At 43.6% G+C, this 22,472-nt stretch overlaps 1 protein-coding gene across 1 annotated transcript in view; it reads right to left on the bottom strand.

Moving 5' to 3' along the window:
• Positions 1–22,472, bottom strand: part of Sec8 (exocyst complex component secretory 8) — a 68,295-nt gene that overhangs the window by 32,092 nt on the left and 13,731 nt on the right. Inside the window, exons 14-16 of the mRNA XM_089701152.1 lie at positions 21,433–21,579; positions 20,858–20,995; positions 19,258–19,464 (exon numbers count right to left, since the gene is read on the bottom strand). Coding sequence (XP_089557278.1) covers positions 19,258–19,464; positions 20,858–20,995; positions 21,433–21,579 — 492 coding nt within the window. The remainder of the gene's footprint in view (positions 1–19,257; positions 19,465–20,857; positions 20,996–21,432; positions 21,580–22,472) is intronic.

The raw sequence follows: 22,472 nt of genomic DNA, 5'->3' as shown, positions 1-22,472 counted from the left end.
CTTGCGTACTGACTCACGATTTAACAACATAAAATCGTACCTTGCGTACCGCCTCACAATTTAGCATCATAAAATCGTACCTTGCGTACCGCCTCACGTTTTAGCAGCATAAAATCGTCCCTCGCGTACTGTCTCACGTGTTTGCAACATAAAATCGTACCTTGCGTGCGGCCTAACGTGTTAGCAGCATAAAATCGTCCCTCGCGTACCGTCTCAGGTGTTTGCAACATAAAATCGTACCTTACGTGCGGCCTGACGTGTGAGCAAAATAAAATCGTACCTTACGTACTGACTCACGATAAAGCAACATAAAATCGTACCTTGCGTGCCGCCTCACGTGTTAGCAAAATAAAATCGTACCTTGCGTACTGACTCACGATTTAGCAACATAAAATCGTACCTTGCGTACCGCCTCACGATTTAGCATCATAAAATCGTACCTTGCGTACCGCCTCACGTTTTAGCAGCATAAAATCGTCCCTCGCGTACCGTCTCACGTGTTTGCAACATAAAATCGTACCTTGCATACTAACTCACGATTAAGCAACATAAAATCGTACCTTGCGTGCCGCCTCACGTGTGAGCAAAATAAAATCGTACCTTGCGTACTGACTCACGATTTAGCAACATAAAATCGTACCTTGCGTACCGCCTCACAATTTAGCATCATAACATCGTACCTTGCGTACCGCCTCACGTTTAAGCAGCATAAAATCGTCCCTCGCGTACTGTCTCACGTGTTTGCAACATAAAATCGTACCTTGCGTGCGGCCTAACGTGTAAGCAGCATAAAATCGTCCCTCGCATACCGTCTCACGTTTTTGCAACATAAAATCGTACCTTGCGTGCGGCCTAACGTGTAGGCAACATAAAATCGTACCTTGCGTACTGACTCACGATTAAGCAACATAAAATCGTACCTTGCGTGCCGCCTCACGTGTGAGCAAAATAAAATCGTACCTTGCGTACTGACTCACGATTTAGCAACATAAAATCGTACCTCGCGTACCGTCTCACGTGTTAGCAACATAAAATCGTACCTTGCGTACTGACTCACGATTTAACAACATAAAATCGTACCTTGCGTACCGCCTCACAATTTAGCATCATAAAATCGTACCTTGCGTACCGCCTCACGATTTAGCATCATAAAATCGTACCTTGCGTACCGCCTCACGTTTTAGCAGCATAAAATCGTCCCTCGCGTACCGTCTCACGTGTTTGCAACATAAAATCGTACCTTGCGTGCCGCCTCACGTGTTAGCAAAATAAAATCGTACCTCGCGTACCGTCTCACGTGTTAGCAACATAAAATCGTACCTTGCGTACTGACTCACGATTTAACAACATAAAATCGTACCTTGCGTACCGCCTCACAATTTAGCATCATAAAATCGTACCTTGCGTACCACCTCACGATTTAGCATCATAAAATCGTACCTTGCGTACCGCCTCACGTTTTAGCAGCATAAAATCGTCCCTCGCGTACCGTCTCACGTGTTTGCAACATAAAATCGTACCTTGCGTGCCGCCTCACGTGTTAGCAAAATAAAATCGTACCTTGCGTACTGACTCACGATTTAGCAACATAAAATCGTACCTTGCGTACCGCCTCACAATTTAGCATCATAAAATCGTACCTTGCGTACCGCCTCACGTTTGAGCAGCATAAAAATCGTCCCTCGCGTACCGTCTCACGTGTTTGCAACATAAAATCGTACCTTGCGTGCGGCCTAACGTGTTTGCAAAATAAAATCGTACCTTGCGTACTGACTCACGATTTAGCAACATAAAATCGTACCTTGCGTACCGCCTCACAATTAAGCATCATAAAATCGTACCTTGCGTACCGCCTCACGTTTTAGCAGCATAAAATCGTCCCTCGCGTACTGTCTCACGTGTTTGCAACATAAAATCGTACCTCGCGTACCGTCTCACGTGTTAGCAACATAAAATCGTACCTCGCGTGCAGCCTTACGTGTAGGCAACATAAAATCGTACCTTGCGTACTGACTCATGATTTAGCAACATAAAATCGTACCTCGCGTACCGTCTCACGTGTAAGCAGCATAAAATCGTACCTTGCGTACTGACTCACGATTTAGCAACATAAAATCGTACCTTGCGTGCCGCCTCACGTGTTAGCAAAATAAAATCGTACCTTGCGTACTGACTCACGATTTAGCAACATAAAATCGTACCTTGCGTACCGCCTCACAATTTAGCATCATAAAATCGTACCTTGCGTACCGCCTCACGTTTGAGCAGCATAAAAGTCGTCCCTCGCGTACCGTCTCACGTGTTTGCAACATAAAATCGTACCTTGCGTGCGGCCTAACGTGTTTGCAAAATAAAATCGTACCTTGCGTACTGACTCACGATTTAGCAACATAAAATCGTACCTTGCGTACCGCCTCACAATTAAGCATCATAAAATCGTACCTTGCGTACCGCCTCACGTTTAAGCAGCATAAAATCGTCCCTCGCGTACTGTCTCACGTGTTTGCAACATAAAATCGTACCTTGCGTGCGGCCTAACGTGTTAGCAGCATAAAATCGTCCCTCGCGTACCGTCTCACGTGTTTGCAACATAAAATCGTACCTTGCGTGCGGTCTGACGTGTAAGCAAAATAAAATCGTACCTTGCTTGCGGCCTTACGTGTAGGCAACATAAAATCGTACCTTGCGTACTGACTCACGATTTAGCAACATAAAATCGTACCTCGCGTACCGTCTCACGTGTAAGCAGCATAAAATCGTACCTTGCGTACTGACTCACGATTAAGCAACATAAAATCGTACCTTGCGTGCCACCTCACGTGTTAGCAAAATAAAATCGTACCTTGCGTACTGACTCACGATTTAGCAACATAAAATCGTACCTTGCGTGCCGCCACACGTGTTAGCAAAATAAAATCGTACCTTGCGTACTGACTCATGATTTAGCAACATAAAATCGTACCTCGCGTACCGTCTCACGTGTTAGCAGCATAAAATCGTACCTTGCGTACTGACTCACGATTTAGCAACATAAAATCGTACCTTGCGTGCCGCCTCACGTGTTTGCAAAATAAAATCGTACCTTGCGTACTGACTCACGATTTAGCAACATAAAATCGTACCTCGCGTACCGTCTCACGTGTTTGCAACATAAAATCGTACCTTGCGTGCCGTCTCACGTGTTAGCAGCATAAAATCGTACCTTGCGTACTGACTCACGATTTAGCAACATAAAATCGTACCTTGCGTGCCGCCTCACGTGTTTGCAAAATAAAATCGTACCTTGCGTACTGACTCACGATTTAGCAACATAAAATCGTACCTCGCGTACCGCCTCACGTTTTAGCAGCATAAAATCGTACCTTGCGTACCGCCTCACGTTTTAGCAGCATAAAATCGTCCCTCGCGTACCGTCTCACGTTTTTGCAACATAAAATCGTACCTTGCGTGCGGCCTAACGTGTAGGCAACATAAAATCGTACCTTGCATACTGACTCACGATTAAGCAACATAAAATCGTACCTTGCGTGCCGCCTCACGTGTGAGCAAAATAAAATCGTACCTTGCGTACTGACTCACGATTTAGCAACATAAAATCGTACCTTGCGTACCGCCTCACAATTTAGCATCATAACATCGTACCTTGCGTACCGCCTCACGTTTAAGCAGCATAAAATCGTCCCTCGCGTACTGTCTCACGTGTTTGCAACATAAAATCGTACCTTGCGTGCGGCCTAACGTGTAAGCAGCATAAAATCGTCCCTCGCATACCGTCTCACGTTTTTGCAACATAAAATCGTACCTTGCGTGCGGCCTAACGTGTAGGCAACATAAAATCGTACCTTGCGTACTGACTCACGATTTAGCAACATAAAATCGTACCTTGCGTGCCGCCTCACGTGTTAGCAAAATAAAATCGTACCTTGCGTGCGGCCTAACGTGTAGGCAACATAAAATCGTACCTTGCGTACTGACTCACTATTTAGCATCATAAAATCGTTCCTTGCGTACCGCCTCACGTTTAAGCAGCATAAAATCGTCCCTCGCGTACTGACTCACGATTAAGCAACATAAAATCGTGCCTTGCGTGCCACCTCACGTGTTAGCAAAATAAAATCGTACCTTGCGTACTGACTCACGATTTAGCAACATAAAATCGTACCTTGCGTGCCGCCACACGTGTTAGCAAAATAAAATCGTACCTTGCGTACTGACTCATGATTTAGCAACATAAAATCGTACCTCGCGTACCGTCTCACGTGTTAGCAGCATAAAATCGTACCTTGCGTACTGACTCACGATTTAGCAACATAAAATCGTACCTTGCGTGCCGCCTCACGTGTTTGCAAAATAAAATCGTACCTTGCGTACTGACTCACGATTTAGCAACATAAAATCGTACCTCGCGTACCGTCTCACGTGTTTGCAACATAAAATCGTACCTTGCGTGCCGTCTCACGTGTTAGCAGCATAAAATCGTACCTTGCGTACTGACTCACGATTTAGCAACATAAAATCGTACCTTGCGTGCCGCCTCACGTGATTGCAAAATAAAATCGTACCTTGCGTACTGACTCACGATTTAGCAACATAAAATCGTACCTCGCGTACCGTCTCACGTGTTTGCAACATAAAATCGTACCTTGCGTGCCGTCTCACGTGTTAGCAGCATAAAATCGTACCTTGCATACTGACTCACGATTTAGCAACATAAAATCGTACCTTGCGTACCGCCTCACAATTTAGCATCATAACATCGTACCTTGCGTACCGCCTCACGTTTAAGCAGCATAAAATCGTCCCTCGCGTACTGTCTCACGTGTTTGCAACATAAAATCGTACCTTGCGTGCGGCCTAACGTGTAAGCAGCATAAAATCGTCCCTCGCATACCGTCTCACGTTTTTGCAACATAAAATCGTAACTTGCGTGCGGCCTAACGTGTAGGAAACATAAAATCGTACCTTGCGTACTGACTCACGATTTAGCAACATAAAATCGTACCTTGCGTGCCGCCTCACGTGTTAGCAAAATAAAATCGTACCTTGCGTGCGGCCTAACGTGTAGGCAACATAAAATCGTACCTTGCGTACTGACTCACTATTAAGCATCATAAAATCGTACCTTGCGTACCGCCTCACGTTTTAGCAGCATAAAATCGTCCCTCGCGTACCGTCTCACGTTTTTGCAACATAAAATCGTACCTTGCGTGCGGCCTAACGTGTGGGCAACATAAAATCGTACCTTGCATACTAACTCACGATTAAGCAACATAAAATCGTACCTTGCGTGCCGCCTCACGTGTGAGCAAAATAAAATCGTACCTTGCGTACTGACTCACGATTTATTAACATAAAATCGTACCTTGCGTACCGCCTCACAATTTAGCATCATAACATCGTACCTTGCGTACCGCCTCACGTTTAAGCAGCATAAAATCGTCCCTCGCGTACTGTCTCACGTGTTTGCAACATAAAATCGTACCTTGCGTGCGGCCTAACGTGTAAGCAGCATAAAATCGTCCCTCGCATACCGTCTCACGTTTTTGCAACATAAAATCGTACCTTGCGTGCGGCCTAACGTGTAGGCAACATAAAATCGTACCTTGCGTACTGACTCACGATTTAGCAACATAAAATCGTACCTTGCGTGCCGCCTCACGTGTTAGCAAAATAAAATCGTACCTTGCGTGCGGCCTAACGTGTAGGCAACATAAAATCGTACCTTGCGTACTGACTCACGTGTAGGCAACATAAAATCGTACCTTGCGTACTGACTCACGATTTAGCAACATAAAATCGTACCTCGCGTACCGTCTCACGTGTTAGCAGCATAAAATCGTACCTTGCGTACTGACTCACGATTTAGCAACATAAAATCGTACCTTGCGTGCCACCTCACGTGTTAGCAAAATAAAATCATACCTTGCGTACTGACTCACGATTTAGCAACATAAAATCGTACCTTGCGTGCCGCCTCACGTGTGAGCAAAATAAAATCGTACCTTGCGTACTGACTCACGATTAAGCAACATAAAATCGTACCTTGCGTGCCGCCTCACGTGTTAGCAAAATAAAATCGTACCTTGCGTACTGACTCACGATTTAGCAACATAAAATCGTACCTTGCGTACCGCCTCACGATTTAGCATCATAAAATCGTACCTTGCGTACTGACTCACGATTGAGCAACATAAAATCGTACCTTGCGTACCGTCTCACGTTTTTGCAACATAAAATCGTACCTTGCGTGCGGCCTAACGTGTTAGCAGCATAAAATCGTCCCTCGCGTACCGTCTCACGTGTTTGCAACATAAAATCGTACCTTGCGTGCGGCCTGACGTGTAAGCAAAATAAAATCGTACCTTGCGTGCGGCTTTACGTGTAGGCAACATAAAATCGTACCTTGCGTACTGACTCACGATTTAGCAACATAAAATCGTACCTCGCGTACCGTCTCACGTGTTAGCAGCATAAAATCGTACCTTGCGTACTGACTCACGATTTAGCAACATAAAATCGTACCTTGCGTGCCACCTCACGTGTTAGCAAAATAAAATCGTACCTTGCGTACTGACTCACGATTTAGCAACATAAAATCGTACTTTGCGTGCCGCCTCACGTGTGAGCAAAATAAAATCGTACCTTGCGTACTGACTCACGATTTAGCAACATAAAATCGTACCTCGCGTACCGTCTCACGTGTTAGCAACATAAAATCGTACCTCGCGTGCAGCCTTACGTGTAGGCAACATAAAATCGTACCTTGCGTACTGACTCATGATTTAGCAACATAAAATCGTACCTCGCGTACCGTCTCACGTGTAAGCAGCATAAAATCGTACCTTGCGTACTGACTCACGATTAAGCAACATAAAATCGTACCTTGCGTGCCGCCTCACGTGTAAGCAAAATAAAATCGTACCTTGCGTACTGACTCACGATTTAGCAGCATAAAATCGTACCTTGCGTGCCGCCTCACGTGTGAGCAAAATAAAATCGTACCTTGCGTACTGACTCACGATTTAGCAACATAAAATCGTACCTCGCGTACCGTCTCACGTGTTAGCAACATAAAATCGTACCTCGCGTGCAGCCTTACGTGTAGGCAACATAAAATCGTATCTTGCGTACTGACTCATGATTTAGCAACATAAAATCGTACCTCGCGTACCGTCTCACGTGTAAGCAGCATAAAATCGTACCTTGCGTACTGACTCACGATTGAGCAACATAAAATCGTACCTTGCGTGCCGCCTCACGTGTAAGCAAAATAAAATCGTACCTTGCGTACTGACTCACGATTTAGCAACATAAAATCGTACCTTGCATACCGCCTCACAATTTAGCATCATAAAATCGTACCTTGCGTACCGCCTCACGTTTTAGCAGCATAAAATCGTCCCTCGCGTACTGTCTCACGTGTTTGCAACATAAAATCGTACCTTGCGTGCGGCCTAACGTGTTAGCAGCATAAAATCGTCCCTCGCGTACCGTCTCACGTGTTTGCAACATAAAATCGTACCTTGCGTGCGGCCTGATGTGTAAGCAAAATAAAATCGTACCTTGCGTGCGGCCTTACGTGTAGGCAACATAAAATCGTACCTTGCAAACTGACTCACGATTTAGCAACATAAAATCGTACCTCGCGTACCGTCTCACGTGTTAGCAGCATAAAATCGTACCTTGCGTACTGACTCACGATTTAGCAACATAAAATCGTACCTTGCTTGCCACCTCACGTGTTAGCAAAATAAAATCGTACCTTGCGTACTGACTCACGATTTAGCAACATAAAATCGTACCTTGCGTGCCGCCTCACGTGTGAGCAAAATAAAATCGTACCTTGCGTACTGACTCACGATTTAGCAACATAAAATCGTACCTCGCGTACCGTCTCACGTGTTAGCAACATAAAATCGTACCTCGCGTGCAGCCTTACGTGTAGGCAACATAAAATCGTACCTTGCGTACTGACTCATGATTTAGCAACATAAAATCGTACCTCGCGTACCGTCTCACGTGTAAGCAGCATAAAATCGTACCTTGCGTACTGACTCACGATTAAGCAACATAAAATCGTACCTTGCGTGCCGCCTCACGTGTGAGCAAAATAAAATCGTACCTTGCGTGCGGCCTAACGTGTAGGCAACATAAAATCGTACCTTGCGTACTGACTCACTATTAAGCATCATAAAATCGTACCTTGCGTACCGCCTCACGTTTTAGCAGCATAAAATCGTCCCTCGCGTACCGTCTCACGTTTTTGCAACATAAAATCGTACCTTGCGTGCGGCCTAACGTGTAGGCAACATAAAATCGTACCTTGCATACTAACTCACGATTAAGCAACATAAAATCGTACCTTGCGTGCCGCCTCACGTGTGAGCAAAATAAAATCGTACCTTGCGTACTGACTCACGATTTAGCAACATAAAATCGTACCTTGCGTACCGCCTCACAATTTAGCATCATAACATCGTACCTTGCGTACCGCCTCACGTTTAAGCAGCATAAAATCGTCCCTCGCGTACTGTCTCACGTGTTAGCAGCATAAAATCGTACCTTGCGTACTGACTCACGATTTAGCAACATAAAATCGTACCTTGCGTGCCGCCTCACGTGTTAGCAAAATAAAATCGTACCTTGCGTACTGACTCACGATTTAGCAACATAAAATCGTACCTTGCGTGCCGCCTCACGTGTTTGCAAAATAAAATCGTACCTTGCGTACTGACTCACGATCAAGCAACATAAAATCGTACCTCGCGTACCGTCTCACGTGTTAGCAGCATAAAATCGTACCTTGCGCACTGACTCACGATTTAGCAACATAAAATCGTACCTTGCGTGCCGCCTCACGTGTTAGCAAAATAAAATCGTACCTTGCGTACTCACTCACGATTTAGCAACATAAAATCGTACCTTGCGTACCGCCTCACGATTAAGCATCATAAAATCGTACCTTGCGTACCGCCTTACGTTTTAGCAGCATAAAATCGTCCCTCGCGTACTGTCTCACGTGTTTGCAACATAAAATCATACCTTGCGTGCGGCCTAACGTGTAGGCAACATAAAATAGTACCTTGCGTACTGACTCACGTGTAAGCAAAATAAAATCGTACCTTGCGTACTGAATCACGATAAAGCAACATAAAATCGTACCTTGCGTGCCGCCTCACGTGTTTGCAAAATAAAATAGTACCTTGCGTACTGACTCACGATTTAGCAACATAAAATCGTACCTTGCGTGCCGCCTCACGTGTTTGCAAAATAAAATAGTACCTTGCGTACTGACTCACGATTTAGCAACATAAAATCGTACCTTGCGTGCCGCCTCACGTGTAAACAAAATAAAATCGTACCTTGCGTACTGACTCATGATTTAGCAACATAAAATCGTACCTCGCGTACCGTCTCACGTGTAAGCAGCATAAAATCGTACCTTGCGTACTGACTCACGATTAAGCAACATAAAATCGTACCTTGCGTGCCGCCTCACGTGTAAGCAAAATAAAATCGTACCTTGCGTACTGACTCACGATTTAGCAACATAAAATCGTACCTCGCGTATCGTCTCACGTGTTAGCAACATAAAATCGTACCTCGCGTGCAGCCTTACGTGTAGGCAACATAAAATCGTATCTTGCGTACTGACTCATGATTTAGCAACATAAAATCGTACCTCGCGTACCGTCTCACGTGTAAGCAGCATAAAATCGTACCTTGCGTACTGACTCACGATTTAGCAACATAAAATCGTACCTTGCGTGCCGCCTCACGTGTTAGCAAAATAAAATCGTACCTTGCGTACTGACTCACGATTTAGCAACATAAAATCGTACCTTGCGTACCGCCTCACAATTTAGCATCATAAAATCGTACCTTGCGTACCGCCTCACGTTTTAGCAGCATAAAATCGTCCCTCGCGTACTGTCTCACGTGTTTGCAACATAAAATCGTACCTTGCGTGCGGCCTAACGTGTTAGCAGCATAAAATCGTCCTTCGCGTACCGTCTCACGTGTTTGCAACATAAAATCGTACCTTGCGTGCGGCCTGATGTGTAAGCAAAATAAAATCGTACCTTGCGTGCGGCCTTACGTGTAGGCAACATAAAATCGTACCTTGCGTACTGACTCACGATTTAGCAACATAAAATCGTACCTCGCGTACCGTCTCACGTGTTAGCAGCATAAAATCGTACCTTGCGTACTGACTCACGATTTAGCAACATAATATCGTACCTTGCTTGCCACCTCACGTGTTAGCAAAATAAAATCGTACCTTGCGTACTGACTCACGATTTAGCAACATAAAATCGTACCTTGCGTGCCGCCTCACGTGTGAGCAGCATAAAATCGTACCTTGCGTACTGACTCACGATTTAGCAACATAAAATCGTACCTCGCGTACCGTCTCACGTGTTAGCAACATAAAATCGTACCTCGCGTGCAGCCTTACGTGTAGGCAACATAAAATCGTACCTTGCGTACTGACTCATGATTTAGCAACATAAAATCGTACCTCGCGTACCGTCTCACGTGTAAGCAGCATAAAATCGTACCTTGCGTACTGACTCACGATTAAGCAACATAAAATCGTACCTTGCGTGCCGCCTCACGTGTTAGCAAAATAAAATCGTACCTTGCGTACTGAATCACGATTAAGCAACATAAAATCGTACCTTGCGTGCCGCCTCACGTTTTTGCAAAATAAAATAGTACCTTGCGTACTGTCTCACGTGTTTGCAACATAAAATCGTACCTTGCGTGCGGCCTAACGTGTAAGCAGCATAAAATCGTCCCTCGCGTACCGTCTCACGTGTTTGCAACATAAAATCGTACCTTGCGTGCGGCCTGACGTGTAAGCAAAATAAAATCGTACCTTGCGTGCGGCCTTACGTGTAGGCAACATAAAATCGTACCTTGCGTACTGACTCACTATTAAGCATCATAAAATCGTACCTTGCGTACCGCCTCACGTTTTAGCAGCATAAAATCGTCCCTCGCGTACCGTCTCACGTTTTTGCAACATAAAATCGTACCTTGCGTGCGGCCTAACGTGTAGGCAACATAAAATCGTACCTTGCATACTAACTCACGATTAAGCAACATAAAATCGTACCTTGCGTGCCGCCTCACGTGTGAGCAAAATAAAATCGTACCTTGCGTACTGACTCACGATTTAGCAACATAAAATCGTACCTTGCGTACCGCCTCACAATTTAGCATCATAACATCGTACCTTGCGTACCGCCTCACGTTTAAGCAGCATAAAATCGTCCCTCGCGTACTGTCTCACGTGTTAGCAGCATAAAATCGTACCTTGCGTACTGACTCACGATTTAGCAACATAAAATCGTACCTTGCGTGCCGCCTCACGTGTTAGCAAAATAAAATCGTACCTTGCGTACTGACTCACGATTTAGCAACATAAAATCGTACCTTGCGTGCCGCCTCACGTGTTTGCAAAATAAAATCGTACCTTGCGTACTGACTCACGATCAAGCAACATAAAATCGTACCTCGCGTACCGTCTCACGTGTTAGCAGCATAAAATCGTACCTTGCGCACTGACTCACGATTTAGCAACATAAAATCGTACCTTGCGTGCCGCCTCACGTGTTAGCAAAATAAAATCGTACCTTGCGTACTCACTCACGATTTAGCAACATAAAATCGTACCTTGCGTACCGCCTCACGATTAAGCATCATAAAATCGTACCTTGCGTACCGCCTTACGTTTTAGCAGCATAAAATCGTCCCTCGCGTACTGTCTCACGTGTTTGCAACATAAAATCATACCTTGCGTGCGGCCTAACGTGTAGGCAACATAAAATAGTACCTTGCGTACTGACTCACGTGTAAGCAAAATAAAATCGTACCTTGCGTACTGAATCACGATAAAGCAACATAAAATCGTACCTTGCGTGCCGCCTCACGTGTTTGCAAAATAAAATAGTACCTTGCGTACTGACTCACGATTTAGCAACATAAAATCGTACCTTGCGTGCCGCCTCACGTGTTTGCAAAATAAAATAGTACCTTGCGTACTGACTCACGATTTAGCAACATAAAATCGTACCTTGCGTGCCGCCTCACGTGTAAACAAAATAAAATCGTACCTTGCGTACTGACTCATGATTAAGCAACATAAAATCGTACCTCGCGTACCGTCTCACGTGTAAGCAGCATAAAATCGTACCTTGCGTACTGACTCACGATTAAGCAACATAAAATCGTACCTTGCGTGCCGCCTCACGTGTAAGCAAAATAAAATCGTACCTTGCGTACTGACTCACGATTTAGCAGCATAAAATCGTACCTTGCGTGCCGCCTCACGTGTGAGCAAAATAAAATCGAACCTTGCGTACTGACTCACGATTTAGCAACATAAAATCGTACCTCGCGTACCGTCTCACGTGTTAGCAACATAAAATCGTACCTCGCGTGCAGCCTTACGTGTAGGCAACATAAAATCGTATCTTGCGTACTGACTCATGATTTAGCAACATAAAATCGTACCTCGCGTACCGTCTCACGTGTAAGCAGCATAAAATCGTACCTTGCGTACTGACTCACGATTTAGCAACATAAAATCGTACCTTGCGTGCCGCCTCACGTGTTAGCAAAATAAAATCGTACCTTGCGTACTGACTCACGATTTAGCAACATAAAATCGTACCTTGCGTACCGCCTCACAATTTAGCATCATAAAATCGTACCTTGCGTACCGCCTCACGTTTTAGCAGCATAAAATCGTCCCTCGCGTACTGTCTCACGTGTTTGCAACATAAAATCGTACCTTGCGTGCGGCCTAACGTGTTAGCAGCATAAAATCGTCCTTCGCGTACCGTCTCACGTGTTTGCAACATAAAATCGTACCTTGCGTGCGGCCTGATGTGTAAGCAAAATAAAATCGTACCTTGCGTGCGGCCTTACGTGTAGGCAACATAAAATCGTACCTTGCGTACTGACTCACGATTTAGCAACATAAAATCGTACCTCGCGTACCGTCTCACGTGTTAGCAGCATAAAATCGTACCTTGCGTACTGACTCACGATTTAGCAACATAATATCGTACCTTGCTTGCCACCTCACGTGTTAGCAAAATAAAATCGTACCTTGCGTACTGACTCACGATTTAGCAACATAAAATCGTACCTTGCGTGCCGCCTCACGTGTGAGCAGCATAAAATCGTACCTTGCGTACTGACTCACGATTTAGCAACATAAAATCGTACCTCGCGTACCGTCTCACGTGTTAGCAACATAAAATCGTACCTCGCGTGCAGCCTTACGTGTAGGCAACATAAAATCGTACCTTGCGTACTGACTCATGATTTAGCAACATAAAATCGTACCTCGCGTACCGTCTCACGTGTAAGCAGCATAAAATCGTACCTTGCGTACTGACTCACGATTAAGCAACATAAAATCGTACCTTGCGTGCCGCCTCACGTGTTAGCAAAATAAAATCGTACCTTGCGTACTGAATCACGATTAAGCAACATAAAATCGTACCTTGCGTGCCGCCTCACGTTTTTGCAAAATAAAATAGTACCTTGCGTACTGTCTCACGTGTTTGCAACATAAAATCGTACCTTGCGTGCGGCCTAACGTGTAAGCAGCATAAAATCGTCCCTCGCGTACCGTCTCACGTGTTTGCAACATAAAATCGTACCTTGCGTGCGGCCTGACGTGTAAGCAAAATAAAATCGTACCTTGCGTGCGGCCTTACGTGTAGGCAACATAAAATCGTACCTTGCGTACTGACTCATGATTAAGCAACATAAAATCGTACCTCGCGTACCGTCTCACGTGTTAGCAGCATAAAATCGTACATTGCGTACTGAATCACGATTTAGCAACATAAAATCGTACCTTGCGTGCCGCCTCACGTTTTAGCAAAATAAAATCGTACCTTGCGTACTGACTCACGATTTAGCAACATAAAATCGTACCTTGCGTACTGACTCACGATTTAGCAACATAAAATCGTACCTTGCGTGCCGCCTCACGTGTTAGCAAAATAAAATCGTACCTTGCGTACTGACTCACGATTTAGCAACATAAAATCGTACCTCGCGTACCGTCTCACGTGTTAGCAGCATAAAATCGTACCTTGCGTACTGTCTCACGTGTTAGCAGCATAAAATCGTACCTTGCGTACTGACTCACGATTTAGCAACATAAAATCGTACCTTGCGTGCCGCCTCACGTGTTAGCAAAATAAAATCGTACCTTGCGTACTGACTCACGATTTAGCAACATAAAATCGTACCTTGCGTGCCGCCTCACGTGTTTGCAAAATAAAATCGTACCTTGCGTACTGACTCACGATCAAGCAACATAAAATCGTACCTCGCGTACCGTCTCACGTGTTAGCAGCATAAAATCGTACCTTGCGCACTGACTCACGATTTAGCAACATAAAATCGTACCTTGCGTGCGGCCTTACGTGTAGGCAACATAAAATCGTACCTTGCGTACTGACTCACTATTAAGCATCATAAAATCGTACCTTGCGTACCGCCTCACGTTTTAGCAGCATAAAATCGTCCCTCGCGTACCGTCTCACGTTTTTGCAACATAAAATCGTACCTTGCGTGCGGCCTAACGTGTAGGCAACATAAAATCGTACCTTGCATACTAACTCACGATTAAGCAACATAAAATCGTACCTTGCGTGCCGCCTCACGTGTGAGCAAAATAAAATCGTACCTTGCGTACTGACTCACGATTTAGCAACATAAAATCGTACCTTGCGTACCGCCTCACAATTTAGCATCATAACATCGTACCTTGCGTACCGCCTCACGTTTAAGCAGCATAAAATCGTCCCTCGCGTACTGTCTCACGTGTTAGCAGCATAAAATCGTACCTTGCGTACTGACTCACGATTTAGCAACATAAAATCGTACCTTGCGTGCCGCCTCACGTGTTAGCAAAATAAAATCGTACCTTGCGTACTGACTCACGATTTAGCAACATAAAATCGTACCTTGCGTGCCGCCTCACGTGTTTGCAAAATAAAATCGTACCTTGCGTACTGACTCACGATCAAGCAACATAAAATCGTACCTCGCGTACCGTCTCACGTGTTAGCAGCATAAAATCGTACCTTGCGCACTGACTCACGATTTAGCAACATAAAATCGTACCTTGCGTGCCGCCTCACGTGTTAGCAAAATAAAATCGTACCTTGCGTACTCACTCACGATTTAGCAACATAAAATCGTACCTTGCGTACCGCCTCACGATTAAGCATCATAAAATCGTACCTTGCGTACCGCCTTACGTTTTAGCAGCATAAAATCGTCCCTCGCGTACTGTCTCACGTGTTTGCAACATAAAATCATACCTTGCGTGCGGCCTAACGTGTAGGCAACATAAAATAGTACCTTGCGTACTGACTCACGTGTAAGCAAAATAAAATCGTACCTTGCGTACTGAATCACGATAAAGCAACATAAAATCGTACCTTGCGTGCCGCCTCACGTGTTTGCAAAATAAAATCGTACCTTGCGTACTGACTCACGATCAAGCAACATAAAATCGTACCTCGCGTACCGTCTCACGTGTTAGCAGCATAAAATCGTACCTTGCGCACTGACTCACGATTTAGCAACATAAAATCGTACCTTGCGTGCCGCCTCACGTGTTAGCAAAATAAAATCGTACCTTGCGTACTGACTCACGATTTAGCAACATAAAATCGTACCTTGCGTGCCGCCTCACGTGTTTGCAAAATAAAATCGTACCTTGCGTACTGACTCACGATCAAGCAACATAAAATCGTACCTCGCGTACCGTCTCACGTGTTAGCAGCATAAAATCGTACCTTGCGCACTGACTCACGATTTAGCAACATAAAATCGTACCTTGCGTGCCGCCTCACGTGTTAGCAAAATAAAATCGTACCTTGCGTACTCACTCACGATTTAGCAACATAAAATCGTACCTTGCGTACCGCCTCACGATTAAGCATCATAAAATCGTACCTTGCGTACCGCCTTACGTTTTAGCAGCATAAAATCGTCCCTCGCGTACTGTCTCACGTGTTTGCAACATAAAATCATACCTTGCGTGCGGCCTAACGTGTAGGCAACATAAAATAGTACCTTGCGTACTGACTCACGTGTAAGCAAAATAAAATCGTACCTTGCGTACTGAATCACGATAAAGCAACATAAAATCGTACCTTGCGTACCGCCTTACGTTTTAGCAGCATAAAATCGTCCCTCGCGTACTGTCTCACGTGTTTGCAACATAAAATCATACCTTGCGTGCGGCCTAACGTGTAGGCAACATAAAATAGTACCTTGCGTACTGACTCACGTGTAAGCAAAATAAAATCGTACCTTGCGTACTGAATCACGATAAAGCAACATAAAATCGTACCTTGCGTGCCGCCTCACGTGTTTGCAAAATAAAATAGTACCTTGCGTACTGACTCACGATTTAGCAACATAAAATCGTACCTTGCGTGCCGCCTCACGTGTTTGCAAAATAAAATAGTACCTTGCGTACTGACTCACGATTTAGCAACATAAAATCGTACCTTGCGTGCCGCCTCACGTGTAAACAAAATAAAATCGTACCTTGCGTACTGACTCATGATTAAGCAACATAAAATCGTACCTCGCGTACCGTCTCACGTGTAAGCAGCATAAAATCGTACCTTGCGTACTGACTCACGATTAAGCAACATAAAATCGTACCTTGCGTGCCGCCTCACGTGTAAGCAAAATAAAATCGTACCTTGCGTACTGACTCACGATTTAGCAGCATAAAATCGTACCTTGCGTGCCGCCTCACGTGTGAGCAAAATAAAATCGAACCTTGCGTACTGACTCACGATTTAGCAACATAAAATCGTACCTCGCGTACCGTCTCACGTGTTAGCAACATAAAATCGTACCTCGCGTGCAGCCTTACGTGTAGGCAACATAAAATCGTATCTTGCGTACTGACTCATGATTTAGCAACATAAAATCGTACCTCGCGTACCGTCTCACGTGTAAGCAGCATAAAATCGTACCTTGCGTACTGACTCACGATTTAGCAACATAAAATCGTACCTTGCGTGCCGCCTCACGTGTTAGCAAAATAAAATCGTACCTTGCGTACTGACTCACGATTTAGCAACATAAAATCGTACCTTGCGTACCGCCTCACAATTTAGCATCATAAAATCGTACCTTGCGTACCGCCTCACGTTTTAGCAGCATAAAATCGTCCCTCGCGTACTGTCTCACGTGTTTGCAACATAAAATCGTACCTTGCGTGCGGCCTAACGTGTTAGCAGCATAAAATCGTCCTTCGCGTACCGTCTCACGTGTTTGCAACATAAAATCGTACCTTGCGTGCGGCCTGATGTGTAAGCAAAATAAAATCGTACCTTGCGTGCGGCCTTACGTGTAGGCAACATAAAATCGTACCTTGCGTACTGACTCACGATTTAGCAACATAAAATCGTACCTCGCGTACCGTCTCACGTGTTAGCAGCATAAAATCGTACCTTGCGTACTGACTCACGATTTAGCAACATAATATCGTACCTTGCTTGCCACCTCACGTGTTAGCAAAATAAAATCGTACCTTGCGTACTGACTCACGATTTAGCAACATAAAATCGTACCTTGCGTGCCGCCTCACGTGTGAGCAGCATAAAATCGTACCTTGCGTACTGACTCACGATTTAGCAACATAAAATCGTACCTCGCGTACCGTCTCACGTGTTAGCAACATAAAATCGTACCTCGCGTGCAGCCTTACGTGTAGGCAACATAAAATCGTACCTTGCGTACTGACTCATGATTTAGCAACATAAAATCGTACCTCGCGTACCGTCTCACGTGTAAGCAGCATAAAATCGTACCTTGCGTACTGACTCACGATTAAGCAACATAAAATCGTACCTTGCGTGCCGCCTCACGTGTTAGCAAAATAAAATCGTACCTTGCGTACTGAATCACGATTAAGCAACATAAAATCGTACCTTGCGTGCCGCCTCACGTTTTTGCAAAATAAAATAGTACCTTGCGTACTGTCTCACGTGTTTGCAACATAAAATCGTACCTTGCGTGCGGCCTAACGTGTAAGCAGCATAAAATCGTCCCTCGCGTACCGTCTCACGTGTTTGCAACATAAAATCGTACCTTGCGTGCGGCCTGACGTGTAAGCAAAATAAAATCGTACCTTGCGTGCGGCCTTACGTGTAGGCAACATAAAATCGTACCTTGCGTACTGACTCATGATTAAGCAACATAAAATCGTACCTCGCGTACCGTCTCACGTGTTAGCAGCATAAAATCGTACATTGCGTACTGAATCACGATTTAGCAACATAAAATCGTACCTTGCGTGCCGCCTCACGTTTTAGCAAAATAAAATCGTACCTTGCGTACTGACTCACGATTTAGCAACATAAAATCGTACCTTGCGTACTGACTCACGATTTAGCAACATAAAATCGTACCTTGCGTGCCGCCTCACGTGTTAGCAAAATAAAATCGTACCTTGCGTACTGACTCACGATTTAGCAACATAAAATCGTACCTCGCGTACCGTCTCACGTGTTAGCAGCATAAAATCGTACCTTGCGTACTGACTCACGATTAAGCAATATAAAATCGTACCTTGCGTGCCGCCTCACGTGTTAGCAAAATAAAATCGTACCTTGCGTACTGACTCACGATTTAGCAACATAAAATCGTACCTTGCGTGCCGACTCACGTGTTAGCAAAATAAAATCGTACCTTGCGTACTGACTCACGATTTAGCAACATAAAATCGTACCTCGCGTACCGTCTAACGTGTTAGCAGCATAAAATCGTACCTTGCGTACTGACTCACGATTTAGCAACATAAAATCGTACCTTGCGTGCCGCCTCACGTGTTAGCAAAATAAAATCGTACCTTGCGTACTGACTCACGATTTAGCAACATAAAATCGTACCTTGCGTGCCGCCTCACGTGTTAGCAAAATAAAATCGTACCTTACGTACCGCCTCACGATTTAGCATCATAAAATCGTACCTTGCGTACCGCCTCACGTTTAAGCAGCATAAAATCGTCCCTCGCGTACCATCTCACGTGTTTGCAACATAAAATCGTACCTTGCGTGCGGCCTAATGTGTAGGCAACATAACATCGTACCTTGCGTGCTGCATAATTCAAGCATATACCCACATAACCACGAGAATATGCAGTTTACACATTTTGTTCACCCATATAGCTCCATAGAGCCTCACCTCGGGGGAACAAGCCAGCAAGTGCAAGTACGCATGCGCAGCGTGCAGCCCGTCGTGCGGCAGTCTCAGCGCTGCGAGACAGTGTCTCAGCGCTGCGAGTCTCTCAGCGGCACCGCCCGTAAGCCCAGTACTGGTTGCTGTACGCTCGGACTGCCAGCGCCATACTACAGCGGCTGACATCATCTCGCCGATGCCGTTCATTATGTACTGTAACATTAGTAACAATTTTATAACTCAGGCCCCGGAACCACAGACACAATAGAAAATCTGTTGTCTGGGACCGATCGCCCGATCGGTCCCAGACGCTTGGGGCTCAATGGGTTAATTTATTTCTGTTTACGAACCGTACCGTACGAACCGTACCGTACGAACCGTACCGTACGAAGCGAACCGTACGAATCACAACGTACGAACCGTACCATACAGTACGAACCGTACCGTACTGTACGAACCGTACCGTACAGTAAACCGTACCGTACCGTAACATACGGTTCGTACCGTACCATACGAACCGTACCGTACGAACCGTGCCGTACGTACCGTACGAACCGTACCGTACGAACGTAATTGATTACCTAAATTAATTTGGCGTTTAGGACTTTATAACATGTATATTATTTGTGCAAATACGAAACATTATAATATGACAATTCTTCTTACAACAGCTATTTTAAGACAGACTGAAAATCAGCGCCGTTTGGGTGTTAGCCCACAGCATGGCTGAGTCTGTTCCGATTGCCTAATATGTGTTTACTTTTTAAGTTAAGATAGTCTAAGTTTTTGTTGGCAATAAAGCTATTTTCTTTCTTTCAATGTTTTAGCACTATAAAATTGTGAAAAACAACACTTATATTTGTCACTGCATTCTTGCAAATAAATGTAATTTGAAATTGAATCTAAGTGTCAAGAAAACATAGAACGTAATAATTGATTAATACAGTTTGGATAAACCGTTCATTAAAATTTCATGTTAATTTTAAATGAAGTAAAAACAATAGTATGTTTTGGCTGCAGATTTAGCAAGATCAAAACAAAAATAATAAATAAGTTACTTAGTTACCGACAAAACCATACCCATGTGTGAAAAGCGAATCTAAATGTTAATGTATGTGCGAGTGTAAATGCCTTTATTATAAGTGAATATAAATTGTATTCGTCAGCTTTATGTGGGTGCGTGTGTGGGTTGGATTTGTTTATGTGTGTGTGTGAAAGTTTGGTATATGCATGTGTGTATGTGTATATGAGAGTTTGGAGGGTCCATGTAGTAAAATCACTCTATGCGTTGTGTACGTATGTGTGGGTGTAGACTCAAACTCAAACTGTGAGTGGTGTATATGAAATTTTAATGTATGTCGTTTGTGTGTGTGTAAATGTGAGTGGATGAATGAATGAAAGCTTTATTGTACACACCAAAATAAAGAAATAACATTAAATAAAATATACATAAATTGCACAATAGGCGACCTGATGTGTGTGTGTGTGTGTGTTCAGGGATATTAATGTTTGGTGTGTATGTATGTCTGTTAATGTATGAAAGTTTAATGCATGTGTTCTGGTGTATTACAGTTTGCTGTATGTGTGTGTGTGTGTATTATCTCACAGCAAGCCGTTGCGGTGCCAATCTCGCCAGATCGTGGAAAGCCAGGAGACTGGCAGCAAGTCGCGCGGCACCACCGGCTTCACCCGCTTCACCTTCACCGCCTTCTTGACCCAAGTAGTGGAAACATTCGATACGCATCTGTACATATTATATCATCAGTATTTTAAATTATTAAAAAAATATATTAAAAGTATTATTGCCTGCGAAAGACGCGGGTTCGAATCCCGTCTCGTCATAGGATTTTTTATATTCTTTAAAATTTCTCATTAAGAAAATAAATTAATTCAAATTGATTATTAATGGTTACACATCCCAAAGATTGTTCATTAGAAAAAGACAAATCTTAAATACAAATATGTTTTAACAACACAAAAAACATAACAAAAGTACGCAACACATTTGTTATAATTATTACATAATTAAAAAAAAAAGAACGTCTATGCCGAGCACAGGTATCAGAAGTGAAACTTCTTTGGCAAGATTCAAAGATACCAAGATCGTCACCTTACTCCATGACGTGACTGTATTGCCATTACTCACAACGCGCCTAAAGAAGTTTCACTTCAAAAACTGACCTCCAAATGCAGGAACAGCAAGCACTTATGCGATATCTCAGTAAAGATGGCCGCCGCTGCGTTCAAATCGTTCACAAACTTATCTGACAGTTGCAAAGCTGGACTCATGGTGCTCGGAAGCGCTAAAATGTTGGCACTTATCCATTCCTGTAAAATAATTGTGTTAATCTTTAATATATATAAATCTCGTGTCACAATGTTTGTCCTCAATGGACTCCTAAACCACTTAACCGGTTATAATAAAATTCACACACCATGTGCAGTTCGATCCAACTTGAGAGATAGGATAGTTTAAACATGTAGGTACCACGGGCGAAGCTGGGGCGGACCGCTAGTACATTTATGAATATTCGTTTATGTTTGTTTAAATTGACAACTATTTTATGTTTTTCGTTGTGAAATTTATGCGTGGTCCTTCGAGCCGCATTTTGATCTGGCTTTATGATATTTGTAGTCCTTCAATATTAATTATGTACATTTCTCACCTATATTTGTTTATTACAATACTATTTATTTATTTATTGAAGTGAAACTTCTTTATCGGGGTTGGAAAAAAATTTTGTGTAACATTTTTTCGTTACGCGTGACATTTTTCCGTTACACGCCATCTTTTTCTTATCCCTACCACGCGTGATTCGACGTATTTCTGTAAAGTTGCATATAGTAAATTATTCTTTGAAAAATAAGGTCATAAAGAAGTTTCACTTTTTACGTGTGTACACTAGTACACGCACACATTTTTTTATGACACTTTATTGTACAATACCAGTAATAAAAACATATATAAATTAAAATCCGGAGAACATGAATATGGTAAGTGCACAAAAGGCGGCCTTATTGCTTAAATCAATCTCTTCCAGGCAACCATAAAATAAATACTACTTCTTTTATCAATAAATTTACAAGTACGTACCTTTAGACAGTAAAAATAAGAATGAAAAAGCAAAATATTTTCCACCACCTAAAAAATCAAATCATTCAAATAACTGATTTTTTTTTTAAACCAGAGAGATACGTTAATTATTTTGCCAATTTTTTTT

Source organism: Colias philodice, chromosome 11 (assembly GCF_061535455.1).
Source record: "Colias philodice isolate Cphi_HAF_F1 chromosome 11, ilColPhil1 Martin Lab GWU primary, whole genome shotgun sequence".
Classification (NCBI taxonomy): domain Eukaryota; kingdom Metazoa; phylum Arthropoda; class Insecta; order Lepidoptera; family Pieridae; genus Colias; species Colias philodice.
The sequence above is the reverse complement of the archived record's forward strand: the minus strand, read 5'-3'. Positions and strand labels throughout refer to the sequence as shown.